Source organism: Rhodamnia argentea, chromosome 8, assembly GCF_020921035.1.
Source record: "Rhodamnia argentea isolate NSW1041297 chromosome 8, ASM2092103v1, whole genome shotgun sequence".
Lineage (NCBI taxonomy): Eukaryota > Viridiplantae > Streptophyta > Magnoliopsida > Myrtales > Myrtaceae > Rhodamnia > Rhodamnia argentea.
Window position 1 is genome coordinate 27,966,200 of NC_063157.1, and position 27,924 is coordinate 27,994,123.

At 39.9% G+C, this 27,924-nt stretch overlaps 3 protein-coding genes across 4 annotated transcripts; 2 read left to right on the forward strand and 1 right to left on the reverse strand.

Moving 5' to 3' along the window:
- Positions 1–2,137: 2,137 nt before the first annotated feature.
- Positions 2,138–9,173, forward strand: LOC115738269 (hippocampus abundant transcript-like protein 1). The gene is made up of 14 exons (XM_048283635.1): positions 2,138–2,411; positions 3,629–3,740; positions 4,259–4,371; positions 4,453–4,582; positions 4,672–4,837; positions 4,982–5,057; positions 5,601–5,687; positions 6,089–6,169; positions 6,254–6,286; positions 6,831–6,884; positions 7,002–7,043; positions 8,587–8,665; positions 8,757–8,827; positions 8,912–9,173. The coding sequence occupies exons 1-14, from the start codon at positions 2,220–2,222 to the stop codon at positions 9,026–9,028; spliced, it is 1,353 nt and encodes a 450-aa protein (XP_048139592.1). The 5' UTR covers positions 2,138–2,219; the 3' UTR covers positions 9,029–9,173.
- Positions 9,174–17,183: 8,010 nt separating this feature from the next.
- On the forward strand, positions 17,184–19,806 carry LOC115738267 (copper transport protein ATX1-like). Of its 2 annotated transcripts, none has more exons than XM_030670852.2 (3): positions 17,184–17,348; positions 18,743–18,818; positions 19,319–19,806. In XM_030670852.2, exons 1-3 carry the CDS (start codon positions 17,340–17,342, stop codon positions 19,564–19,566), a joined length of 333 nt encoding a protein of 110 aa, XP_030526712.1. In that variant the 5' UTR covers positions 17,184–17,339; the 3' UTR covers positions 19,567–19,806. The 2 variants fall into 2 exon arrangements, with proteins under 2 accessions (XP_030526712.1, XP_048139591.1); XM_048283634.1 differs by lacking the exon at positions 17,184–17,348 and adding an exon at positions 18,540–18,605.
- Positions 19,807–21,849: 2,043 nt separating this feature from the next.
- On the reverse strand, positions 21,850–25,102 carry LOC115738262 (serine/threonine-protein kinase D6PKL2-like). The gene is made up of 2 exons (XM_030670846.2): positions 24,376–25,102; positions 21,850–22,749 (listed from the first exon to the last, which is right to left on the reverse strand). The coding sequence occupies exons 1-2, from the start codon at positions 24,978–24,980 to the stop codon at positions 21,960–21,962; spliced, it is 1,395 nt and encodes a 464-aa protein (XP_030526706.1). The 5' UTR covers positions 24,981–25,102; the 3' UTR covers positions 21,850–21,959.
- Positions 25,103–27,924: the final 2,822 nt, after the last annotated feature.

Genomic DNA, 27,924 nt, shown 5'->3' on the forward strand with positions numbered 1-27,924 from the left:
TCTTATTTGTGAAGTTTCGTACTGTACACTTTGGTCTTATTTCGTTTTGTGACAAGTATTAGTCCTGTACTATTCTCTGCTGATAATGCAACTTCGAGTTTGTGAAACTTTACAAAGTAGCTTTCGACTTTAGATAAAGTAGCGGGGTAGCTTCTTTTCATAGGCAGGATTTGATTCAAAGAGCTTTAGAATAATTTCACCAAACACTAAAGCTTACGGTCAAAGCACTTTGGGAGTTTAGAACTTCCTAAAGTTTCCTTCAACTAACCAATCGTTCATTTCTTTAAGTTTTCATTGAAAAACCCAATCATGTTCTGGACGAGATTAGACATATATCCATGCATTCCTAGTGACGCTCAAGATAATTTTGTTTCCTGACAAAACTGGTCCCTGTATTGTTTTTCAACCGGAATTCGAATACTTTTACCTAATAAGGATCTTACACCTATTACGGAATTCATGGTTTGAATTGCAATTACTTCGCACCTCCTATGATTGAAGGGTTATAGGTTTGCGAACCTATCAATGTAATTTACTAAAAGTCTCTCCACATGAGGTATACTGCAGTTAGGTAACATAATATGAGCCATTCAAATGTTCACTCACGATATAATGTCAATTGAACTTATGACCTTGTTGAAGAAGGATGACCCATTTATCATAAAACTGTGATATGAATTAGAATATCAACTTTTCCTTGTCATTAAGTAGAGTTACATCCTTTCAGTATATTATATTTGGGATAAGTGCATTGAAAATCTTAAAATTTGTTAAGAAAGTGTAATTAAGTCCTAAAATTTTTTAAAAAATGCAATTAAGTCCTAAAACTTATCACGAAAGTGCATTCGAGTCTTGAAAGTTGTAAAAAATATAATCAAATTTTAAAACTTGTCACGAAAGTGCATTTGAGTCCTAAAAAATTCAAAAAATTTAATCAAGTCCTAAAACTTGTCATATTAATCCAATCAAGTCTTTCCATTGGTTGCACTTTCTGAAAGTTTTAGAGCTTGATTTCATTTTTTGAAAATTTTAAGACTCATTTACACTTTCATGACAAGTTTTAGGACTTTCAATATAATAATCCTTTTATAATTTTGTCCATAAATACTAACTTTTGCTAGGTGAATAGTAAATTCCAGAATTGGCAAGTAACATCTCTCATTTTACAAGAAAGTAAAACTCGAAATTACCAAAAAAGTTCTAAACTTATTATAATTGTGTCAATTCAGTTTTAAACTTTTGTATTTACGCCAAATTCGGTCCATTTAGCTGGCGGTCGCTAACGTGGCATCGTTGGAGCCGACATGGCAAAATTTTAAATATTTTTTATGTCTTTTTTCTTTCTTGTTTTTCCTTTTCTTTCTCATATTTTTCCCTTTCTTCCTTGTGACCGGCAAGCTAGGGGTGTGCGGCCCTTGCCCGGCCTCACCGGGGCATTGCCGCCAGCGGCAAAGGCGGCCGCAGCAAGGCGAGCCATGCCTTGCCTTCGCCATGGCCCTAGCTACGCTGGGTTCGCCCGGATCCGGGCGAGCTCGTGGTCGCACCAGCCTCATCCTAGCTCGTCGTCCATAGTGGAGAAAGGGGAAAAAAAATGAGGGAGAGAAGAAAAAGAAAGGGAAAAACAATTAAAATAATATTAAAATTTTGCCACATCAAGATCGATCAATCAAATGAGCTAAATTGATATAAATACAAAAGGTTTATGACTGAATTGACTAAGAATTTAGAACTGAATTGGCATAATAAGCAATAAGTTTAGGATTTTTTTTTAGTAATTTTGTCAGTAAAAACCCAATACTTCAGCGAAGTACGTGGCAGTTGCGTAACTTCTTAAAACTCACTCCTTTCTATCGAAATTCACTTCAAAATCGGGACAACGGTTTCCAGTCCATTCATTCCAAACGAACGCCAACCAGTCAAACCAATAATGGATATTATGTCGCTCAACCGCACCCCGCACGCCACGCACGCCCCGCACGCCCCGCACATACGCCCACACGGAACGCCTGCACAGCACCCGCCGACACTCTCCTTGGAAACACAGAAAAAGGAGAAGAGAAATTAGCTCGGGGCTGGTGGCAACAAATACGCGCAGTACTAACCAGAGACCAGCCCCCCACCCCCCACCCCCAAGCACGACGCTCTCTCGACGTTCGCCCAGAACAAAGAAGAGCATCACCAGCTAAAGTTAGGGCAGCGACGAGGAACTGTCGAGGGGAATGTTGTTGAAGAAGGGCGGGGATGGACTGAGGGGGCTGAGGCCACTGGTACACCTGCTGATCCCGCTCTGCGTCCACTGGATCGCCGCGGAAATGACGGTGTCGGTGCTCGTCGACGTCCTGATCGACGCTCTGTGCCCCAGCGACACCACCTGCTCTGAAGTCATCTACATCAATGGTATCCAACAGACGGTGATTAACAATTATTATTACTCTAGGCTTGTCGTTATTTTATTTTTATTTTTATTTTTTTAAGATTTATATATTTATTTATTGCGTTTTTGCTGAGAGAAGTTGGTAAAAAAATTCCCTCTGGGCCATACATGCACCGGGATCACGTTTTGCTGACGCAATATTCATTTTCAGGACGTTTCACGTGACGTCAGCTACTAAATTTGTTGGTCAAACATTTATTTATCTTCTCTCTCCTTTTTTGGTCCTTCTGGGCTTTGGTAGAAGCCCTCCCTACTACTTCTTCTTCTCCTTTTACTTTGGTTTATTTTATTGTTTTGGCATTATCGATAAGTTTTACGAGGACTCCGTTAAAATGCCATTTTCCCTCTAGAATGCCGTAGACTATTATTGATTTCCCAAAAAAAGAAAGGAAAAAAAAAAAAGATATTGTGAATGAGAATTTTCAATCGCCTCCAGCTTCCTTTTTCTGTAATGTTACCATGCATATGACATATCGGGGAAATGCTTTTATAACAGTACTGATAGTTATTTTTTACAGTAGATCCACACATTGTTACCGCGTGTTTTGCATAAAGTACTAATTAATTGAAAAATCGTGAGTTCAGAAATAATAATAAGACTGTCAGATTGTCAGTAGCCGCTCCCTATCGTATGCCTTTTCATTTATCTGTTCCCCAGCACAGCACATTCCTGGTACTGCTCAAAATAAATTTCCTTAGCAGCATATGAAGCAACAGATTACTCGAATGGTGGCTTCCGCCCATGACGGGGCAGTGCTGTTCAATTCGGAGATTTGTTTTTGCTGACAAACTGGTTAGGTCGATCTCCTATGTCATCTGCCCTTAAATCCCATAAATGGGTTAAGCAGATTGCCGCTCTAACATTGCTAAAAGCAAGAAGTCACTACGAGCGATATGCCGGCTGCGGGGGGGGTAAAGATTCTAGTGAAAGAGGGTCATGCCGTGTTTTTCACAGGAACTTCTTTAAGCACGTTTATATTGGCCATGTTGGACATTCACTAGTTTCCTAGAATGTTCATTGGGAAATACGGATACATATAGAGCATGCTTCGGCATTGTAAGATCCAATTCGGCGCGCCAGGTGGGGAAAAGGCTTAGCAGGACGGCATTCATTTCGACTGACTAAGTTGATAAGTTTAAAGAACACTGCCCGGCAAAGATAACTCATGATTTCCTTTTTCTTTTCTAGTTTAGATCGTTGGAGTTTTCTTGATGTTCTCAATTCCGATCATCGGTCAGCTTGCAGACGAGTATGGACGGAAGCCGGTGCTCCTCGTGATCATATCGACGTCCGTGTTTCCCTTTGGTGAGACTCACTTGAAAGTAGCTTCTGAAAATTTGAGTGACGTGGTGTGATTACCGATTGTATGTTCGTGCATCTGCCGACATGTCTCTGACTCATTCAAGTCTAATGCACTTCAGAGCAGACTCAGACTACTGATTCTCTCTTATTTGTTGTTATTGCCCAAGTTCAGCTGCTCGGAACTGATTACAGAATGTATGTTGCAGGTTCAAACTAGGAACAAGATTAGGAACTAAAATAAGTTCTTTCATGTTCTAAGTTCCTGTAACGGTCATAAAATGATTCATCCATCGTGCCCTCTGTTTATCCCTTTTGAACTATTGCTAGCAGACATATGTACTACAAAGAGTAAAAGCTACTTAAATCGTATAAAGGAACTATACCAGGCCTATGCTTTGGTTGCTCCCTTATGTTTGCGATCACATCAAGTAGGCTTGTTCTCTGGTAATTGAATTATGATTACCTTCAATGTAGTTCTCATCAATAGCGAGTTCATCCTTTTCTTCGTTCTCTTGTTTCAGCTATGCTGGCCTGGAATCAGTCCAGGGGATTTGTATATGCCTATTATGTTCTCCAGACCATATCAAACATTCTCAGCCAGCGCAGTATATTCTGTGTCTCCGTTGCATATGCGGTGAGCATTTTCCTGAACTGGAAGCAATCATTGAGTCATAAATACCGGATGATAACCAAAAAATTACGTTCCTCTTAGTAGGCAGATGTCGTCGAACCTGGTAAGAGGGCTTTCGTGTTTAGCTGGATGACAGGTTTCGTTTCTGCTTCTCATGTCCTGGGAAACTTGGTGGCACGTTTTCTCCCAGAGAAGTACATATTTGATGTAAGCAGTTGATGAAATTTTAACAGCACCTCTGTTTTATCCTTTCGATTTTCTGGTCCTCTTTCTAATGAAGTTTCTCCTTACGACAGGTTTCAGTAGCTCTCCTGCTCTGTTGCCCGATATATATGTACGTGTTTCTGCATGAGACAGATAAGTATGCCCCAAGGCAGGACCAAGACTCAACATGGTCGACTAGGATTTTAAGTGGTGTGTCCAAACGGTACAGGTCAATGAGAGATGCCGCAATAATAGTTATAAGGAGGTATTTATGTCTGCTTCTTCTCGTGGTCTTGTAAATTGCATCTCAGAAACATTTCCATTCTTTTACATCGTGCGCATTTTCATAAGAATAGGATCCTGTTCGTCTTGTATTCATCTGCCTAATGAATTCCTTGCAACTCTTCAGTCAAACACTCAGAGGCATCTCCATTGTTTCCTTCCTCTACCAGTTGGGAATGACTGGCATCAGCAACGTATTACTGGTAATACTTTTCTTTAGCCAATACTAATAGTGGTTCTCTGAAACTTGGTTGTTTCTACTGCCAGTTCCTCAGAAGTACGCACATGACGTGATTATAGGAGAATTCAATCTTCCATGAAAACCGGGAGTTTCAAGACAATTAAGCACGGGTTGCCAGCACATTTAAATTTGTGGAAAGCGTGACATTATGAATTTGAACTCAAATATGTGGACATCCTTATAATGTCATACTGATATAATCTTCTTAATGCTCGTTGTCTCGTATTTCTTCTTAATATGAGGTTGCAAAATGGTACACCTGCTTCCCAAATCTCTTGATATTATTTTGTTGCTAGTGCTGAAAAGCCCATATTGATATGGACTAATGAAAGAGAGGGGCAGAGCCTGGAATTCTGTACTTTGTTGGAAAGATCACCAACCCCAGTAGGACCTAAGTGATGGAATTAGTGATATCCAGTCGACCTGTGTTCCTGTTTATCATAATCATAGCTGTTGCTTTTATTCAATTTAAATGCTTGACGCTTGCAGACCTACCTTTTTTCAGTACTATCTGGAGGCAGCTTTTGGTTTTACCAAGAACCAATTTTCGGAGATTCTAATAGTAGTGGAAGCGGGTTCAATAGTTTCACAGGTTTGTCATCAGTAGACCATGTATGTTTTTCTATGCAAGTTGTTATATTTTCATTTGATAACTAGTACAGATTGAGCACTAGGCATCGTTATGTCGCTATGGATATGTTATGTAATTATGTTAGTGCATGGAAGTAAAGTAAAAAGGAGAGGACAAGTAAGGTTCGGATATTGACCAATGCATTTGCGCAATGTAACAGTCCAAGCAAAATTTAAGATTCTTGTTAGATGTCCTGCAAAGGTTTTCTTTGGTCTCAATAAGCATTAGTTTGTACTGTGTCTTTTGCAGAACCACATCCAATGTCATTCATTTACCATTTCATGGCATGACCGATGCTTTTCTGATTATTTGGTACAAAATCACCTCCTAATCAATCTTCTGTTTAATTTATGTTTTTGCAGATCTTGGTTCTTCCTCTTGTAAATCCTTTGGTCGGAGAAAAAGTAATACTCTGCATAGGCTTACTCGCATCAATTGCTTATGTAAGTTGTACTTCCTCAGATAACTACAGTTCTTCAACAATAATTGTAGATGGATAATCATGGGAATTGCCTTTCCCTTCACAGGCATTGTTCTATGGCTTGGCTTGGGCATCATGGGTATGTTTCTCTATCTACCCAAAATGGTTCTTCAGTTCGGTCAGAGAAAAAGAACAATCTCATGACTATTGAAGCAACAGAAAAATTTAGCGTGCTATTATGCAGCATGGTCAGTAGAGAACACAGAGAAATATCTCGTGAAGATAGGGGATGGGACACTATTACGCATACATCAAGCAAAGTAACGAGACCTTCAACCGTTGTCACGTATAAAAGATATAAATTAGGCTCATTTCCAAACACTAGTTCTTCAGCAAATATGATAATGCTAATGGCTTCTTCAGAAGAAGAGAATATTGTTAGATTAACTCTTCAATCTCTTCTCCTCCTCCTGGTTTTAGGAGTTGTCAATAGCATGAAAATCAAGTAGGATGACTTTGGAAACACCAGGGAAAACATACAAAAGAAAAAAGGAGGGCACCCTTTATGGGTGATTAAGTGAAATGAAGGAACTATAGCTTTCTATTCACCTAAGTCCAACGTTCTGAGTTCTGATGATTCTCCAGACTTCATGATATAATAATCGTGGCAATGCATATTGCAGGTGGCATACTTAAGTGCCTCTTTCGGAGTTGTTTACGCCTTTGTTGATCCGGCTGTAAGTAACTATTCTCATCATTTCCTCGCATGAGAGCGACTTTCATTCTAATGCATTGTCCTTCTTGTTACTCTTGCCACTGGTGATGTTTATCGACTTTAACATCTGAATGTGAAGACCTACACCATAATTTCGAAAGCATCAAGCTCGGCCGATCAGGTTAGCATAGAACTTCCATTATCTATTCTGTTTCTATGCACTGTGCATCATGGACTTGTAGTTACTGCCAAACTCTGCTACCAAAGGATGTTCACTTTGATCACTCTCCGTTTCTGAGAATACAAACCGAGATTCAGATATGCATGCCTTAGGATAAGCAAAAGAGTTTGTTATTGCTATGGGGACAGAAGGTAAACTAGTTTGGGCTTGCTATGACTGACATTGGAAACATCTTTTGGTGTCAAATTTGGAGGCACTTACGGATTGCCAGAATGCTCACATTGCAGTGCCAAATTATCAGTGCTGAGGACAGTGAAATTAGCTCATGCTTATACATGCATAACTTGAACTTGTCTTGCGAACAGAAATTCAAACTTACACAGCTCAGTTAGTTGATACATTCTTTTTATAGCTTGACTCAAAAGTTATGTTGAGAGACATTTAAATAAATTTGGATGTATAATCTACTTGCCTGGCACTTTATTTTGAAAGACTTGTACTTTATCCTCCTCAAGTCATTGTTCTTTAATACACCCTCATGAAAACAACATACACACAGGTCATTTTCTGTAAGCCAACCTGTCTTTGTTGTCATGTCATGGATGTTACATGATGAAGTCACTAGAATAATCATCTGATCTTGTTGGACTTTTTCTCACTTGAAAATACTATGCATCGAGAGTTAATTTTCCCTTCAGTGCAGTTTGTGAGTAGATTCTTAATGGATGACATTTTGTTGTGGGGAACAACTAAGTAGGATGACAAGAATGCTATGTGTTGGTCGTCTCCTTCAAAATGAGAAACATCTATGAAAGCCCTTCCAGAGAGTATGAAAAATGCAGATGGTTTCCCTTAACTAGACACAATAACAAATGTTAGAGAATGAGACTATCGAAATTTCATGTACAGGGACTAAAATGAAGTTCGTAGAAAAGTTCGAGGCATTAAAATGTGCTTTAAAGTTTGCATGATTATGTGATCTCCATAGTGTCACCTGCTTTTTAGTGAGAGAGCTAGCTAGAAGCCCATTACTAACTCCAGAAAGATTGGACGATTTATATGTCTGTGCTCCCTATAAACCTCACTAACTGAAGTAGCATTTTGAATGGCAATGAGGTTGAAAATTGCCTGATATAATTGATTAAGCAAGTCAACCCGACTGGAAGTGATGGAAAAGATTAGTCAGGTCATAGAACTTAAGATATCTTAACCTTCACACTCGATCTGTGTCCAAGCATTCCGTAGTATCTGATTGAATTCCTTTCTACTAGTGGCGCTCATGCAGTGTTTGGATAAAAAAACTGCATCTAAGCTTCTGAAGCGTGATGATCGATGTGCTTTGTTCTTAATTAGTTCAGTCTATAGTTTCATTGTTTCTGCACATTAAGCAAGAATTGTTGCTATGTGTCGCATCATGAAGGCCTTACCTGTTTTTTTTTTGGTAAAGATGATGAAAAGCGCGACTGAGTAAAGATAGGCAAGGCCTTACCCTTTTGAACTCATCAAAAGTGATTAAAAGATACCGGCTTCAACTTACCTGCAGGGAAAGGCGCAAGGATTCATAGCTGGTATACAAGCAATCGCCAATTTTTTATCTCCTCTTGCCATGAGTCCCTTGACCGGTGAGTTGCCTGCTTTTATCTTCATTCGGCGTTATGAAACCGTATTTTCTCTAGCCGACCATACTAATCTTTACATGTTCTGTTTTCTCAGCTTGGTTCCTATCAGATAGTGCCCCCTTCAACTGCAAGGGCTTCAGCATTGTATGTGCCTCTGTATGCATGGTGAGAAAAGAAAAAGAGATCGCATTTTGTCACCCAGTGATAGAGTTTTGATTACATTTTTTCTAAAACGATGTACATCTTCAGGTTCTGTCTTTTGCGTGCGCTTGTCTGCTGAAACCTGAAGATTGGTCGCGCCAGAACTCAGATCAGGACAACATAGAAGATCAAGAAGCACCATTGCTTTGCAGTAGTACTGGATAAATTACAAAACATCCTACTTTTTCTGTAGTCGTGAAATTTCACCGAGGGTGTTGCTGTTGCATGTACCTCGGCTAGGCTCTTGGAGAAGTGATTATGTTTTCAAGGAGTTGCATCTGACAAAAGTGGTAAATATAGGAAAGTTTGGGAGCTGTACATTAGGGCAAAATTCCTTAAAAAACTCACAACTTTAGGTCAAGTCCCAAATCTATCCCAAACTTTTTTTATCTCAGAAAAAATCTCCAAGTTTAGGTTTAGTCCCAAATCTGGCTCGAACTTTTTTTTTTTCTCTCATAAAAAACCCTAAACTTTTTTCCCAATCGCAAATTTACCCTAAATTTTTTTTGTCCAAGAAAAAATCATTAATTTTTACTCTAATCTTAAATTTGCTCCATTAGCCTTATGTCCAAATGTTTCCATTATTCGTCCATAATTTTTTGATCCTAGAATGGTTTCATTTTGGAGCATTTATTTATTGGGGTGGATTTAATATCCACTTGAAAATGTCACGTTAGTCCGTACCTATTGCCCATTACTTTGCTAATGCGGGTGTTTTTATCGACGTAGGAATGCCACGTCAAGTTGGGACTGGACCACTATGTAGATTTGAAAATACATTGAAAATTTGTGATTTTTTAAGACAACAAAATTTGGGGCTGATTTGGGACTGTACTTAAAGTTTGAACTTTTTTTAGACAAAAAAAAAATAGTTCGGGGCAAATTTGAGACTAAATCTAAAGTTTAAGGTTTTTTCCAAGACAAAAAAGAAAAAGTTCAGGGTGGATTTGGAACTGAATCTAAAATTGAGGTTTTTTTTTTTTAGGGAATTAGGCCTGTATATTAGATAAGCAGCTGAAGGTATACTTCTCCAGCTTTTGCCCGTAGGAGATCTTGCTATGAAATTTCGCTTTATCAAATGTATCGATAAAAGTATTTCCTCGTTATCGTATTAATTATAACAATCAGTAGTCCGCCTGACTTGTAAATTTTCACTCTATCTTGATCGCCATCAGATAACTTAGTTAAGGTCAAATCAGTCCTTTTGCTTCAGTTCTAGTTATATTGTGCTGTGATGGATATAGGGGAAAATTATTAAAAAAAAGTCCTAAATCTATTGTAATTATACCGATTTAGTCTTAAATTTTTTTTTTTGGCCGATTCAGTCATAAACCTTTTGTAATTGTGTCAATTCAGTTTATCCGGCGAAATTTGGCCGGCTGGCACTGACGTGGACGCCCGCCGGCCAATGATCAAATATTTTAATATTATTTCTGAATTTTTTATTTTATTTTTCCCTTTTTATCTATTCTTTGTTTTCCTTTTTCTTTTTTCCTTCCCCTTCCTTCTTCTGCAGAGGGACGCCGGTCTTCACAGGGACACTAGTTTTCCTAGGGATGTCGATCGCCGAGGTCCGGCGACCGGCCAGAGGGACGACTGGCACGGCTCCCCTCGTCACAGTGGGGGCGAGGCCGAGCCTCGCCAGCCCAGATCTAGCGAGGCAAGCGTCGTACTGCCATGGCGAGGCTCAGTCCCCGCCATCCCTCCCATTTGGTCCCTAGAGTAGGGTTCGTGAGGGGAAAGAAAATCTGGACAGGAGGCGATTTCAATTGGGTGTTGCTTAAGAAGCAGGTGGGGGGAGATGCTGGGGTTAAAGAAGCCATTGAAGTTGCGAGAGAGATTGAAGAGTGTACGGTACTCAAAGAACAACAGAGAGAGAGAGAGAGAGAGTTCACACAAGTCTGTGAAGAAAACGTTGGGCGGGTTTTGGCTTGGAACGAGAATTCAAGAGTAAATCTTCAAGATAGGAGAAGTGGCACAGGTTGGATAATACTATAATGTGTGCTTCGAGTAGTGGGAAAACTTTTATCGCCTTTGCCGTAATGGGTGGGAGTGCGAGCTTATCTGCAAGCTCTCATGGAACTTGGGACTCTCTGGATCTGCGTATCAAGAACGGGACAAATAAAATAAAATAAAAATTCAGAAATAATATTAAAATATTTGATCGTCGGTCGGCCGGCCGGCATCCATGTCAGCGCCGGTTGGCCAAATTTCGCCGGATAGACTGAATTGACACAATGAGAAAAGGTTTAGGACTGAATCGGCAAAATTGCAATAGATTTAGGAATTTTTTGGTAATTTTCCCTTGATATAGAGGTCCAAGAAATCGGTCATTGTCAAGAAGAACAGTCTCCAGAGTCCGAAGACTAACTTGTCAATATGAGTGTGAACTACATCAATTCCATTGCATAATCTTATGGAAGGACCGGTGATGTGCAAGCAGCGCTGAGAAAAGATTCATTTCGCTCGAAGACAAGCACAAGAGACTCGAAACGGCTTAGAATAATTACTGTTGCCATGCGAGACGGACAAAGGCGCCAACCTAACCAGCAAAAACAAGTGTTGGTTACAAATTGTTGAGCCAGATGAAAGGAGTATCAAATGTAATCAATTAGGAAGAAATCGAGCTGAGATCATATGGAAAAGGAATTGTGAGGTAAAAATGGAGGTAGAGAGGATCAGGGTCAGCTGATGGGCATTGCTGAAACCCAGTTCCCTTTGTTTGGTTCCGTTGGCTTTTTTGTTCTTTAATCGTGGGGATTTCGAGCATGCCGATGTGAGATGTGTGGTGGCGGACACGTTGGCAATTTCTTGATTGCTTGGACGGTGTCTTTTGATGTGATAGAATCTTGTGAGGTTGTAGACACAGGTATTCCCCAAAATGCATAATATATATTTTGATTAAAGTTAATACCACAAAAAACTCAAACCGTTAAAAGTTTACCAAAAACTAATTTTTTGACTGCTAGAAACCCCAAACCGATATATCTCTAACAAATTTGTCTTTCGTTAGTTTTCGCTAAATTTTGTCATCAAATTACCGAGTCGGATGACGAGTGTACACGTTTGAGATTTTTATCCTCCGTTTGTCACGGGTGTATCTGTTTGAGGTTTTTTGCGATATTAACTCAATTGAACAAGAACTAATTGCGGTAAATTTGTCACAAGTGTACTATAAAAAAATTAATTTGGGGTAAACTTATCACATGTATACTAATTTAGGGTTTTTGGTGATAAAAAATTAATTAGGATAAATTTATCACATGTGTACCGGTTTATGGTTTCTTTCGTGGTATTAACCCTTTTGATGAACTTCTTCAATTTTCCTTGGAAAATTTTTAGGATTTGTTTATTTCATGAAAAACTTAAGATTCGAAAGACATTTTCTAAAAAATAATTGCTTGTATCGCTTATAATAATAAATGAGTAGTAGGCACAAATTGTTGTCGGGGATTTTTGTTGATTAATTTTCCAAGCCAAATAATTTGAAGGAAACTAATTCCTAAGAAATTGCAGCGGAAGAACATGCCCAGGATAGTTGAAATACCGATTGAAGAGTACGACACGGAATTCGCAGCGTCCCTTATTTTTCATAGACTAAATGTCGCCTTTGCAATCTCCGAGACGAATCTGGCAACGCTTCGTTGGAGGAGAGTTCATCGATAGAATCTATCAGTAGGGAGAACGTCGTATCACTTCTTTGGGGAGGACTTTCGTATTATTATAAAAGACGACGTTTTCTTTTATGAAAAAGGAAACTCCCTTCTCCATAGGCTGCACAAAGGTTATGGGCTTGGCCCAAATGGGCGGCCCATAATCATTAAATAACTGAGCATCTCCCACTCGCCCATGATGGGCTAAATCATAACTTTCTCCTCTTTGCAAAGTTCATACTGACAAATAGTTTGTGCGACTAACATACTATGAGAGCTCACCGCCATACATCCGTTAGGAGTATATAGCAGCTCAAAATAAACATGGTTATTTAGAGTAGATCCAATATGCAGCATCCTAGATCGATCATTCACATTTACCTCTCTTGATTTCTTTAAACAACATATATTATATTCACAGTTATGATTAAGTTCAAAACAATCATAATTGACCGGTCGTAGAATACCAACTATAATGTGAGTCAAAAATATATTGATCTTCCCCTTTCCTTAAACCTCTCATTTTCGATTCGGCTCACTTTTTTAGAAATGCCCCATTATACCATATCATCCATGATCATTGGCAACACTCTAAGACAGCAAATACCGAAAAGAAACCTTGAGAATAAATAAGAGTTGTGAGGGCACTAATTGAGGAACTCTTATCTTCTAAAGTCTCACACAGTTTTAAAAAGTTGAGATAAAAACTTTTACCAACTCTTATTGGTCGAATAATGCATACCTAGTATGAAATACGTATTACGGTATTCTCTCCTTTCCTATGGAGCGCATGTCTTTACAAATAATATCGTACGGATGATAGTTCAAACATACCCAATGTCTAACTTGAGTTCACAAATCTATTCTCTTTAAAAAAAAAATCTTTTAGAACTCACATTTGGCATTTCAAACAGGCAAGATGAATTGTGTGGATTACTTCAACTGCAGAAATAATAAACATTATGACCTCATTTTAACACTTAGTTATGGCGGCATTAGTATTTTAAGCTTGAGCTCTCATTTATCATCTAGATAATAAGCTTAAAATTGCCTTATCTCTATTCATCACACAATAAATAGAGGCAATTGCACATGTGAGTGGGCTAATTTCTCATTTGTCCGACATACTTTCTCAATATAATGCACCAAACATTAACATGCATAAATATCAAATAAACAATATCATCAACTGTGACCATTTAGGGAAAATACAAATATTCAGTACATCAACTTCTACGCAGTCCTAGATTCTTTGCATGACTAAGAAAAACATATCTAGAAATCGGCTTCGTCATAGGAACTGTTAACATTCTATGCGTGGATATATATTGTACATTGACATCCTTTCGTGCTACCATATTCTTTACATAGTTATACTTAATGTCTATATGTTTGTTCTTGCGGTGGAACTTAGGATCATTAGTGTAAGCTATTATAAACCTAACTGTCACAATAAATCGATACAGGATTTGTATCATTTTTAGCAACACTCAAATGATCCAAAAATCTTCTAAGCCAAACACTTTCTTGTCTTGTCGCCGACAATGCTACGAACTCGACTTCCATGGTAGACAAGGTTGTATCTTGTTGCTTTTTACTGCTCCATGATATGACGCCATTTTTCGGTAATAATATATTTCCGTAAGTGGATTTTTCATGGACTGCACGAAGATTATGGGCTTGGCCCACATGGGCGGGTTGTAACCATTATATAACCCAACATAATCCATCATTTTTTGGGTAATGTTTCCAAAATTTTAAATTTGCTGCCAAACAAACACATCCTTAAATTGTGATTTTACTTCTTATTCCACGTGAAGAATAGTGGAAGTGTGCAAAGGCTGCACATGATTTTCTCCACGACCCGTGTTGAAACTTTAAGATAAGTGCATTAAGAGCCTTTAACTTAAGAGTACACGTCGAGGGAAAATTGTCTAGAAAAATTTTAAACCTATTGCACTTTTTCAATTGAGTCCTAAATTTTTTAATTTTACTTTTAAGTTATAAATTTTTTCGCGTTTCCTCAATTATGTCCATTCGACCAATGGCAGGAACTAACTTATGTGAATGTTGTCCGCTTCATATATATATATATATATATATATATATATATATATATTTTTTTTTTAATTTTGTATTGTTTTATTACCTTGATTCACCTGTTGATATTCGTACTTTGGACACATCAATAAATAGGGGTGAGCGATTCCAAATGGAAACTACCGGCTAGAACAAGTTTATTATTTTTTGGAATCTAGAACCTACCCTACATACCCTAGAAACTGGAACTTATCCTATTACAGTCCCAGATTCTAGGGTCCGATTCCAGAGTACTCGGGAACTTGCCAATTTCAATTTGTTCTCAATTTTTTTTTTCATATTTAGTTAAGCAAAATGAGAGTGATCGCAACAACAAAATTGAAAATATCTCATCTTTCAATACTTATCTCTAATCTCAAAAAAGGAATGAGTTTGAAAACCATGAACCCACTTGTCATGGATTGAACAATGCACGGTCCAAAGTTTCATAAGGTCCTCTAAAAAAGTCTCAAAATCTGCTCATGTCCATCAAAAGTTTGGCAAACAGACATTGCCCAAATTTTCTCTAACATTCCCAATGACATAGAAATACAAAAAAGAACCAAATGCACGATTTTACTGGGCATACCTCAAAATGATCCAAAGGCGACACCTTTCTTCCCCTGGAAGAGTTCCTTTCTTCCATCGAAAGAGCTCGTCCAGAGAAAAGCGGAAGAGGTTATGTTTTTGCTGTTGTAAAAGTTACAAATGCTTGTAAGTTCCACCGAAACGTCTCTCTCTCTCTCTCTCTCACCATTTTCAACAGAGTCGATGCATCAACAATGACCCTTGGAAACCAATTTTGGATTCAACTGCCTCAAAACCTAAAATACAGAGAAAAGAAGGATGGCCTAAAATACATGTCAGGCAATAGCAATTCACGGTCGCCAGTGGACGAGAGGTCGCGAGGTAGGGAGACAGAACTCTCAAGTGATTCACGATGTTAGGGTTTGTTATGTCATGCCTTGTTAGGGTTTGTTTATGATAGGGTTTTCCAGTTCCAGTTCGGTTCCATTGAGGAATCGGGAACCCGTACCAGAACCTACGGTTCATAGAAAAATAAAATAAAAAACCGGACCTTGGCTCAGTAAAAGTTGGAATGGGACTAGGAAGTAACTGTCCGATTCTATCCTGGAATCATGCCTCATCCCTATCAATAAAGGCCATTTTTTGTTTGTTCTTTGCACCTCTATTGCTTTTTTTCCTTTGACTTTCGATTCAATCTTGACTATTTGTTTCGCTCTCTTATCTAGAGTCCGATTAACCTGACTTTTGCGGCCAAAGGAAGCTCGCCCCCCAAATTATCTAGAAATGGGGGCCTATTTTAAAAAAAACAAAATTGTTGGGATCTCGGATTTTAACGAAGTGATCCAAATATATGGCCTAGATTGAAACACCACGGTATCTTCTTTAAAAAAACTCCGATTGAAGTGATTTTTGATACGTCGAAAATATAAGGATAATGTCCACGTATAAATTTCAGGCAATCACGGTTAAAAGTTGTCATATCCCAAGACCCGGCCATCCAAAAAGGAGCATCCTTAGAAAGCTTTCACAAAAGCACGATCTCATTGCACCATTCGACAGGGATATAGCCGAGTCATAACATAATATTTTGGGCATGATCTATCTATGAGTGTTTACGTGGACATCACATTATGTCTCAATCGCATCTAAGATCAGTTTCGGTTGTGTTCTTGCTTTTTTTTTTTTTTTGGGTGGTGGGAGAAGAAAAGGAAAAAAAAAAAGGTAAAAAGAGAAAGTAGGACATGGTGGTTCGCCAACCAATCCTACCCGAAAGTAGGACAAGATGCTGGACGCTACTCTCCCACGACAGTTACGTGGGCACCCTCGTACTTCGGTACTGCAGCCTCGGACCCTTGTACTGCCACTACTTGGTATTCTCGTACTGCCCAAAATCTTGAGTCCGAGTTTTAACGGTCGAATCTTTACCCCTCTAATCTTGTCGCGAATTTGATTCAAATCACATTACCCGATTCTGTGCGACCGATTTTGGATATTTTTCATAAATTTCATGATAAATATTATTTGAAAAAATAAATTGCAAGGGCAAAAAAAATAAACCATTCCTCCTAACAAGAAGTTGTTGATTGGTTTGGTTAATGTTTTGGAGTTTGGCTTCTCCCTTTTTTGGGTTTTATATTAATGTTTTCATTTGTCGAATGATGAACTCTATAAACATGAGGTGACATACAGATCTGATCACGACATTGGACATGTACGAACAAGAGATTTTCTCCTTCGATTGAGGCTTGCTCGAGCACCCTTTGCCCATTCATGTCGCGGAAAAATGATTTTTTTTTTTTTTTTTTTTTGCAAAATTACGAACGGTCTCGGATGAGGAATATTAAGTGGGTATCCAACTCGAGCAGCAAGGCGAACAAAGAACGTGACATGGATTTCCCACAAACGCCCCTGACAATTGGAATCTCGCTTTGTCCCTTTGCCAGTCAAGATTCGATTAGAAGAGGGGTGTTTTGAACGTTACGAAAACTGAATCGCCACAAGTCATATATGATGGTGGCGGGTCAAGGCATGGGGTTCGAACCGTTGACCCCACACCCGACCCTCCATGGCGGACCCTCCTGTCGATCCCTTTATAAGGACCACCACCGCGTAACCCCCAATTTCAACACTCAAAGGCCACAAAAAAGAACGGTAGTTTCAAAGTTTGGTATCTACCCCTGTTTCTGGTTCATCTTTCGTTCTTCAAACTCAGAACCATGTCTCAGGTAACTGGTTTATCTTACGTTAGCAATTAGTTTGCGAGTGTTTTGATCGTTGTTGGTGTTCTTTGTTTTCGAGAGTATGGTTGGGTTGTTCTTTCTTCTTCTCTGTGTAAATGGGTCAATTCCCGTTGCCGAAAGATAAGTTTTTTTTCTGGGAGGTAAGCATTGTTTTTTCTTTTGTGCCTGAGGGCATGCTTTCTCTTATCAGACTAAGAAGTTAAAGATGGTTTCTTTGTCGGAGCTTGCACCTTTTGATCTCTTTTAATAGCCCATGATGCGTGAATGTGAAATTGAACCGGTTGAAATTGGGCCGAATCTGCTAGATGAGTCTGTGTGATTTGGCTGCAAAGGCTATGCTCTTCTTATGTCAACTGTCAATGAAGTGAAGCACTCAAGCTATTCTGAAATCATTGAGGGGTTATTTCGTGATGCTTTAATTCGACCGATTTTAAGATTGGAATGATTGTGAAATGAGTCTATGCTCGAGTAATTGAGGATGTTTGTTGTGTTCTGTCATTGAATAAATATGGCAAAGTTCTCTATTTCTTTCCTAGCTTGTTAAAATCCTGTTGGGTGGGCTGCAACAGTGTTGAATCCCAGAATTCAGAGCTTCCAAATTATCCCCATCTCCTTTTGTCTAATAGGAAAAGTTCGAAATGGGATATATGAGAGATCTGGATACCGAGTAGCTGTACTTGAGATGATACCAACAGTTTGCATTTTTTTTTCCCTCTTGATTTAGTTATATGCATGCCTTGATCTATAGGGTTGTTGTCAATTCCGTGCTGTCGACAGAGGTGGTTGTAACATTTCACCTTTGGTTTCATACACGTACCGGTATAGAGGTCAAATGTTACGAATCAAATCACTCAACTTCTCTGACAAATGTCGTCTAAAGAACTATCTTTAGGAGCCCGATATCTTATGTATCCATCAAATTCTAATATTAATTTAGATTAATAAGAGGCGGGAAGTACTTGAAAGTATCACAACAGATGCAACTATGTTTGACAGAAGTTGGAGTCCCACTGAGGCTACAACGAAGCAGGAATGTCATTCCCAAAAACATTCTGTCATTCCAGAACAAACAGGAGTGCTTCTTGAAGTGTTAATTTTCGAATAATCCATCTTCTATCGTGGCTTCAGAGAGGAGCTCAGCTAATTTCATTAATATGAACATTTATCTGTCCTGCGGAAACCTCATGTGAAGTAGTATGAAATTTGAGTGCGTAAATTCAGATGGTGTTTGTGAATTCCAAAGTTTGTACTGATCCGTTCTTTCCTTATGTCTGGATTGTTTTATTTTCAACTTCTCTCTCCTTATATTTGGACTTCTTATAGGAAAAGGAGACCATTTTATCGTTTTCCTCTTTTGACACTTTGTTTTACTCCCACAGACTGTTGTTCTCAAGGTTCGCATGTCATGTCAAGGCTGCTCGGGAGCCGTCAAGAGGGTGCTGGAAAAAATGGAAGGTTCGCTATTTGTGCATGCTCTGTTTGTTTCCTGTTTTCTCCTCAACCTTCTGTCCTTGTTTTTGGTCACATAAGCAGCAGGACATTATCGTTTTTTCTGCATTGCATCATTTCAATGCTATGTGAAGTTTGTTCTTCAAGTCTACTTTTCACAAGTATTGTTAAAGTACCTTAGAATTTGCCTTTTCTTCGACTAGAGTTTGGTTCCTAAAAGCAACAAATAAAGAACGTGCAATCTCCAAATCGTCAGCAGTTAAAATGTTTTTCCAGCTTTCTTTGCATGTCCCCTGCTTTGCCAGTCGTAGAATTGTGCTTAAGATAGCTATATCAGTTGGATTCCCCATATTTTTCAAAATGGTTTTGAGGACCGATTAGACTGCAGAAACATGACTAATTTGACATCATTGATAGCATTCGTGATTTGCTGAAAATAATGTGGTTGCAAAATTGATTGGTATTACCTACTCTGATCCTGAAACTGCAAATAATTGCAAATTCAGGTGTGGAATCATTCGACATCGATCTGAAGGAACAGAAGGTGACAGTCAAGGGAAATGTGCAGCCCGATGCTGTCCTGCAAACCGTCTCAAAGTCCGGAAAACAAACTGCTTTCTGGGAAGCAGAAGCCCCTGCCCAACCCGAAGTGAAGCCCACCGAAGAAGTGAAGCCTGCCGAAGAAGTGAAGCTTGCCGAAGAAGTGAAGCCGGCCGAAGAAGTGAAGGCCGCCGAAGCGGTGGCCACTGCCTAATCTCTTCGCCCCATTCGCTTTAATGGTGCTAGTGGTTTATAGATATGCTTTATCTCGATAAGCTTAGACTCTAGTTCACATAAACTCAGTCATTCAAGCGTGGTATGCGCTTGAATGCTAATTAAGAAAATAACTCCTTGTGATTATGTGCGCCTTAAGCATAGATGGCGTCTTGCTTGTGGCGTTCAACGGCTTTTTCTGTAGTACGACCAATGAATCATTCTGCAAATTGCCTAGTTAGTGTGTACTTGTGATTATTTCCGGGTGGCTGAGATCAGTTATTGGGTGGACATGGAAATTTATCTGCTCCACAAAAAGAAGTTTGCTGGCCACAGCGGTAGGCCACGAAGCTTAAAAGACTACTCTCTTGATGTATATCAAATTTGGCAAAAGGAAAGCAGCGAATCGCTTCCCTATAGATGATCAAAATCGATGCATCGCTTCAATCGTTTGCTCGAGGAGAGACCGACACAAAAATAAAGCGACGGATGACTAGTTTGCAAGTACCCATTCATCTAAAGCTTTGTCATGCTGCTTATCTATCTGCAAGCATGCATGAAGATAAAGCATCTGTTTCCTGTCAAGAGGTAGGTCATTGCCCTCTATCCTCCTGTGCTATCACTTCGTTCATCTGCCTCCAAATCTTCAACCCTGCAATTTTAAGTGGAAGAAATCGATCTGGCACTGCATGTTGAAAGGTAAAGCTCCTTCTAGGAAAAACAATGCATTTCCATTTTCCTTTGCTGCTGCTGCTGCTGCTGATAGATGGAATATTGAGCACGTGAGTTGGGTACGAACGTTTGTTTTTAAGATGTTGATCCCACACCACATCACATGGCGACAAGATTTATCATGGCAACCTGATCTAAAGGAGAGGCCATGTGCTTCCATAATGTTAGGATCAATCTCTTTTTTTTTTGCCAAAAATGATCATTTTGATTAAAGTGCAAAATTGTAAGAATGGGGCATGAAAAAGAAAGGAGTTGGTGTCACAGTACACCTATTCATCCTCTAGCTAGAGTTAAAAACTATGCTTGTTGTATTATTGAAAATGCCGGTATCGAGATTACAATTTGCAAGAGTGAAAATATCGAGAAAAACATACCAAGATAAAATAATCATGGCAATCAATTTCTTTGCTAGAGTTGAGGTGGATTTAATTTAGAGATGGATCCAAACCTCATCATGTAGGTAAATGCTCCGATACTAACCAAGTTAGTATACTTAAAAGGTGGCAAAATGGGTTTAGAACCCATATTTGACTCTAATTTAAAGGTGATGGATCATAAATGGGTTGTTAAAATAATTTTTTTTTGTTAAAACAAGTTAAAGTGGGTTGTAAATGCGTTATTTAGAAACTTAACGGGGTCCTAAATGAATTAGCCAGGATAATTGTCTTAACTGGGTCAGAATTTTTTTGAAAAAACTATAAATATTTGTTTTAGCAACATATATCTCTTTAAAAATGCATAAGAAACGGTTTTCTCTAAAATGTATTTCAATATTAAATTATTTTAACAATATGGGTCGGGTTGCATATGGATTGGGTCGAGTATGGGTTGTTAAATTTGTATAACATGAAAATGGGTTAATATGAGCCAGACCATTTTCAATTCCGACCAAAACCTAACTTGACCCACCCACCCACCCATTTGACGGCTCTAGAATAACTATAAATAGTGGGGGATCATGTTCTTCATGTGCTCTTCTTCGCTGTTGTTGTGGACCTCGTTCCCGTGAAGGACATGCATGGTGGCTTTGATTGCGCGAAAGCTGGGTAAGAACACAGGTTGAGGATCATTACTCAAATGGCATAATCGATACTCAAACGTCATTCCTCACGGACGAAATTGGAATCCTTTAGGCCAAATTTGGGTTCCATCTTCAAGTCGACTTGGGCCAACAAAATGGTCCAAACAACATCGTTCATACACTCTTTTGCTGACTTCATATCTCCGACGAGCCACATCAGCACATATATAGTAAATTAATGTCACGTCAGACATTTTGGCTATAAGAATCACCCCCGGCACTCAAGTGAATGATCTTTAATCAATGTGGCACTTAAATAATCAAAAACAAATTATGACACTCAAATGAGTGTCCTACGCAAGTTAGTACACTAATGATGCGTCCTTATCACAAATTCCTATTGACCTTGCAGACAATATATGTTTACATAATCATCCCCACGTTGATCGGCATTATCAAGTGGTCCTATCCAGTGGTCCTATCCAGTGGTCCTAAGGATTGAAGACCCACCTGTCCCAAAAAAGTTTCTTTTCGGATTGGCATCCAAGGCATGCTTTGCCCAATGTGATTTGACTCGTGCACGGTATTGAGAAACAAGCTTAGCATTGGCTTAATTACAATCCTCTTTTAATTGAATTTCCCTAGTAATACTCCATTGAATTATCAGCGCTACTATCTGCCTTCACAAAGTCCTTGTAATCGATCGGCCTCGGAATGTAGGGTGGCTTTGTACATCTTAGCAATGCCCAATTGACCCCGTCGAAGAACTGATGGTGCTTGATGGCCGTGGCTCCCATCGTGGACCCCATCCGCCTCGCCGGGTCCTTGATCAGGAGCTGCGCGATCAGGTCCTTCGCCGGCCCTGGGACCGACGGCTCCTTGGGGAACTCGAGGGCCCGGGCCACGATGTTGGCCAGGGTCAGCTCGTTGTCGATCCCCTTAAAGGGCGTCGCCCCGTAGAACATCTCGAAGACGAAGACCCCCAGCGTCCACCAGTCCACCGCGCTGCCGTGCCCCTCCCCCAGCACGATCTCGGGCGCCAGGTACTCGTGGGTCCCGACGAAGGACATCGACCGGATGTTGACCGGCTCGGCCACGATCTCCAGGCTCCCGCGGGGGCCGCCGGGCTTCTTCTTGCGCCTGCGCCTCGGGTGGAGGCACGGGACGGCGGGGACCATGCAGCTGGGGATGATGCACGACGACTCGGCGAACGGAGGGCGCTCGGCCGGGTCGTCGCAGGCGGGGCCGTCTTGATCGGAGACGAGCTGTGCCGCGGACGCGGGTTTGTCGCTCTTGAGCGAGAGGTCGAAGTCCGTGAGCATCACGTGGCCGTCCGACCGGACGAGGACGTTTTCGGGCTTGAGATCGCGGTAGATGATCCCCAGCATGTGCAGGTACTCAAGCGCGACCACCACTTCCGACGCGTAGAACCTATTCGAACAAGAACGAACCAGAGAAATCTTTAAAAAAACTGACTACATCGTAAGTACAGACAAAGGGGATACATAGAATTCCAAGTCTAGGAAGAATGTCGCATTGTCTGCCACGTTCGAGAAGCTCAATAAAGAGGAGAGAGAGAGAGAGAGAGAGAGAGAATGGGCGTAATGACAAACAATCATGAACGGAGGTGGGGTCCATTGCGGGGGTTGCATCATGAACGTTCAAAGCAGGCCAGAGGAGAGGTTTTGGAATCGCCGAGGCACCGTTCGATTACGTTTTTTGGGGTTTCCTTTATGGCATGTCAATTTCTGATAGAGGAAAAAGTGGGGGAATGATGTGAGAAGAATCCGACAATCATGGCCCCCTCCCCAGCCAAAAAAAAAAAAATGAATAAAAAAGTGAGAAAGTGGTGAAGTCTAGGGACGTGACAAAAGATAGATTTTCCAACTTTGCAAGAACTAATTAAGAAATCAAAACTTTAATTATTAGTATTCTCTAGAGAGAGAGAGAGAGAGAGAGAGGCTAAGGGCAAAGAGTACTAATGTTTTGTCTCTGCGTATTTTGTCACGCCATGCAAAGTCAGTGCATGGCATAATTATTAGTTCGAATTCTGTACTGTTTGATAATTTGAGTGGGCCTCGCACAATCCAATTCACAAAAAAAAAACTTTCAATCCACCTAATTCTAAATGCACAAATCTCTTTTTGGGAGGCTTGAAAAAACTCCTTAGAAGGGATTTGATTTTTTTTTTAATTAAGCATTATTTTTTGGCCAGATCAGAGCTTAAGTATATCAATCATTGAGTGTGGGTGTCTCGGTTTTTTTTTTTTTTTTTTCTTTCAGAGATATTTAGGCCATTTTACAAATAAAAATCACATTTTCTGTCCGTCTGATCGGAGTATAAAATGTTGGTTGAATGATGTTTTACGTGGAAAAGACAATGAAACGCAAATCACTAGTGCTTCGTCATATATGGCATGTGATTAACATAAGAATTCTTGCTATTTCTAATGCCCTGTCTTTCTCGTGTTATGAGTAATCGGTGCATTCAAAATCACAATATTCCCATAACCATGTACGGCCAAAGAGCGCCCTGGTAGGGCTCTCTTGAACAAAACCCTAACAAAAATCTTTTTTTAGGATTTTGGTTAATCAATGACATTGTGAACTTGGTATGCATAGATTCAAGAGAGATGGAAATCAACTTTTTTTTAACTTTAGGGCAGAAAGTTTGGAACCAAGAGCCAAATAATTCGTCTGAAGATCCACCAAAACTGGTAATAGAGCGGCAATCATTGCAGAAGAAGAGGAGGAGCTGACCTTTACTCTGTACTTTCCTGGATCAGATGGTGGCATTTATTATGATTCACAGTGCACGACAGACACGACTTAATTCATTTATTTGTGGACCTCCCCTTGATTGTTCATCATCTTTCGTTCATCACGCTATTTCGCAATAATGCCAAGGGGGAAAAAAAAAAAAGAAGAGAAATTCAAATTCAAATCGAAACGAGTTTGTAATGTAGTTCCATTTCTGGGATTGTGTCGGGTTGTTCAGACGTTTTAGAGAGGTCAAGAGATCATGTTTACGTGAATTTATAACGAGTTTCTACGTACCGGACAGCCGATTCGCCGAACCGTCTCTCCGGTTGCCGTTGCCGGCGGACGTGGAGGTCCCCGCCGGGGCAGAACTCGGTCAGCAAGCAAGACCACCTCGGACAATCCAGCGTGGCGTAGAGAGTGGGCAAGAAGGGGTGGTCCAGCATTTCCAGGATCTCCCTCTCTATCCTCGCCCGGCCTTCCTTGTTCCGGCCGGCCAGTTCCTTCCTGTCCATCACCTTGGCGGCGAACATGCACTCCCCGCCGCCCTTCAGCTTCGCCAGGTACACGCTCCCGATGTCGCCGCTCCCGAGCCTGTACATGAACCGGAGGTCGCCGAGGCCGAGCTTGGAGCCGTCGCGGGCCTCCCTCGCGCGCTGGATAGCGTCCCGGCACGGGTCGTCGGAGGGCGCGTGCGCGTGGGGCTTGAAGGACGAGGCGGAGACGAAGCTCGAGGCGGTCCACGTCGTCTCGGACCCCGAACTCGGGCTACGCTTTACGGTATCCACCGCTGACACGGCAGAATTGAAGCTGAGGCTCCGTAGGTCATCGGCCGAGTCGTCGGCGCATGGTCGGTTCGCGTCGGTCGAGGCGGCGGCCGCGGCCGGCGGAGCGGTGGCCATAGGTGGTGGTGAGGCCACCCCGCCCCTAGTAGAGATATGGAACTTGATTGACGAGAGGCGCGGAGAGATTACAATTGAATGGAACTGTGTTGAGAGCGGGTAAGCAACCAAAGGAGATAAGATGTTTTTGAAGAGTGGGGGAATGGGAAGGGGCATGGGCCGGCAAAATCAAGCTATGCCACGTGGCTCGCTTTCGTGTGGCGAGGACCCACGTGTGGGCCCAACAGCTGGATATTAATTTAACATTTTATTTTTAGCCTTTTCCCCATCTTTATTTACCTTTTTTTTTCCCTATAGGTGGGCCAAGTGGGGGTGCCCTAAATTTGGCCAATTATACTTTAATGCTATTGAAAATCAAAATCTCACAATCAAAGCAGAACATATCTCGGATACTGTGCGGCATTTGGGTTGAAACATTCGTTAATTCTTTTTTTTTTTTAAGGTGGATTAAGGGCAAAGTCAAGATCATATGATTGTTGTCATTACATGTAGTCCAGCCAAGATCTCTGTGGATTAGTTTATGAAGGCGTTTGACTGGCACTGTGGTGTGTCCAGAAAAAGGGGTGTTAAGACATTTGCATGCCTTGTCAAATTCTTGCTGCGTATAATCTCTTTTGATACAATTTGGATTCTTCTGAGATAGCCACATATATTCAAGGAAAAGTGATAATTGTTTGGGATATACTTTCCAACTGTTTCTAGCATTTTGCCAGCAAGTTGTTATAACTAGTAACAACAAGATTATGTCTATTATAGGAATTTGCTATACTAATAGTGAATCCGACCTACTTACCTTGTAGTGTGGCTAATCCATGCACTCATAAATTTTTTTTCCTCAATCACTAAAAAAACACGAGATAAGTAAGTCCTAAAACTTTATCATCAAAGTGTAATTGAGTCATAAAATTCGAGAGCCACCGGATCTGGCTAGGTTCTACGGTCGACGAGGGCCGTTGGCCATCGCCCCACCATCATTAGCCGTTTCCAATGATGGTGGGGAGGCTGCAACGAAGGCCCAAGCCCTCGTTTGGTTTCCTTTTTATTATTGTTTAGATTTAGTTTTGTTTTTTCAATCTAAACTTAAGTTTTATGTTAAGAAATCATATATGTATCGTTTTAGCCTTATACTTCATGTTCGGCTATGTCAGTTGAACGTAAGAGGGAAAAAATAATAAAAAATTTCGACAGTACTTTTTGATGGCCAAGTTGAACGGAGTTATCTAAAGAACTTGATTTCATCAATTTAACAAGTTTTAGAACTTGATTACACTTTTTAAAAGTTTTTAAACTCAATTACACTTTAATGACAAATTCTAGGGCTTTCAATACACTTATCCTAGAGAATATTTAGTGAGGCATTATATGCGAATGCTTAAGATTCGTGACAATGTTATCCCAAGCCTTGAACAAACTTATTTGGAATCAGTTCTTTGATTTTCCATCATATTTTAATAGATTTTCTGAGGCCGAATTGATACTACAAGATATTGTTGGTTTCCCTTTTAGCTCTTTCCCCCTTTATTCTTTTCATCTTTCTGAATGCCTATTCCCTGCTCGTTCTTCGGATTTGCCTTTCTCCCTTCTCGATCATTTGGGGAAAGGCATAATCACGGGTTTGATGCGCCTAAAAAACAAGGGAGTGGGATTAGTGAATTGATTAATTTGTGTGAATTTGTCTAAATATGTTACAAAATTGTAAAAATGTAGTTTATCTTCTTCGTAAAATTCATGATGTTACGTTTTGTTCCAAACCCTAGAGTAGTGGATGCATCCCCGTAATTTCGAGGCACTTGGTGGTCTAAATCCCCTCATTCGGAAATTTCAAGACTTTGTTAAGTCTTTTCCATCGTCTTGCACTCAAAAGTTTGACGAGTATTATATTTCAAGTAAACATGAGTGAATTAAAGCCTTATTTGATTCAGAAAAGTCATGAACATTTGTCAAATGTTGTAATTCATTCCCTAATGTGGATGAAGCCAAGTTGTATTTACTTGGAGATTGGTTCACGTTTGCAGCAAGCTAGCACGTTATTCTCTTTCTCATTTGATAGGAAACGGTTGTCTAATTGCAATAACTTCACTACCGTCTAATCGCAATAACCTTGGCAATATAACATATTACTAGTGAAAAGGACTATTTTGTATTCACCAAAAGGAAAATTACATCTAGAGGCGACAATATAGAATTAGAAAAAGTGGGATCAAACCTAAGTGTAGGATCGTATGTTACATAAACAATCAAATTAGTACAAAAGAAAAATTGTTCCTTTATAAAATATTTCTAATATCCACCTCAAATTAAAGTTGATTACGAATCGTCATCGGACTACGGTGACCAATAGCTTGATTAACGGATGCAGCTGAAAGCTAGGGGATAGTTTCGTCGTCTCGATTAATCGAAATACTCCTCCTACAAATCTTATTTAGGAGTTCATAGACTCTATATACATGTATCTAGTCCTCATTTCACATACCTCGCTTTTTGTCTTTGGTAGTTATTTAGGCTTTGTTTGTTTCGCAGAAAATAAATGATTTGGAAAACATTATCCTGAAATGGTCGTTTGTATCGCTTGAAATAATTAGCCAATAACTAATATTATGGTTATCGATAACAATTTAAGTTAATGTTGTCCAAATCTTTCATTTTTAGCGAAACAAATGGAGTCTTAAAAACTTTACCGGCAACTTACTAAAGTTCTGCAATTGATTACAAGTTTGAGCTAATACGGAATATGTAGATTCGGCATCATTGTATTCGAATTTTTATATGAAACTAATGATTTAAACGGGAGTCAGCAAATCATATCCTTGACGAAATTCATGTTTTGATTTCATTTTGATGTTTCACATTGGTCACCAAATTCCATTCATCTTTTTATAATAGGGTCATCAAATTTTTGCTCATGTGTATTTGAGTATTTGTCTTATCACTGGATTTACGAAAA

Excerpts from the sequence above, each read along its gene's own strand:
- LOC115738269 (XM_048283635.1), top strand. The coding sequence starts at position 2,220 with ATGTTGTTGAAGAAGGGCGGGGATGGACTGAGGGGGCTGAGGCCACTG. Across the intron at positions 5,688-6,088 it reads CGGGTTCAATAGTTTCACAG|ATCTTGGTTCTTCCTCTTGT; the intron begins GTTTGTCATCAG and ends ATGTTTTTGCAG. Across the intron at positions 7,044-8,586 it reads CATCAAGCTCGGCCGATCAG|GGAAAGGCGCAAGGATTCAT; the intron begins GTTAGCATAGAA and ends ACTTACCTGCAG.
- LOC115738267 (XM_048283634.1), top strand. The coding sequence starts at position 18,585 with ATGGTGTTTGTGAATTCCAAA. Across the intron at positions 18,606-18,742 it reads TGGTGTTTGTGAATTCCAAA|ACTGTTGTTCTCAAGGTTCG; the intron begins GTTTGTACTGAT and ends TTACTCCCACAG. Across the intron at positions 18,819-19,318 it reads GGTGCTGGAAAAAATGGAAG|GTGTGGAATCATTCGACATC; the intron begins GTTCGCTATTTG and ends TTGCAAATTCAG.
- LOC115738262 (XM_030670846.2), bottom strand. The coding sequence starts at position 24,980 with ATGGCCACCGCTCCGCCGGCCGCGGCCGCCGCCTCGACCGACGCGAAC. Across the intron at positions 22,750-24,375 it reads TTCGGCGAATCGGCTGTCCG|GTTCTACGCGTCGGAAGTGG; the intron begins GTACGTAGAAAC and ends TTGTTCGAATAG.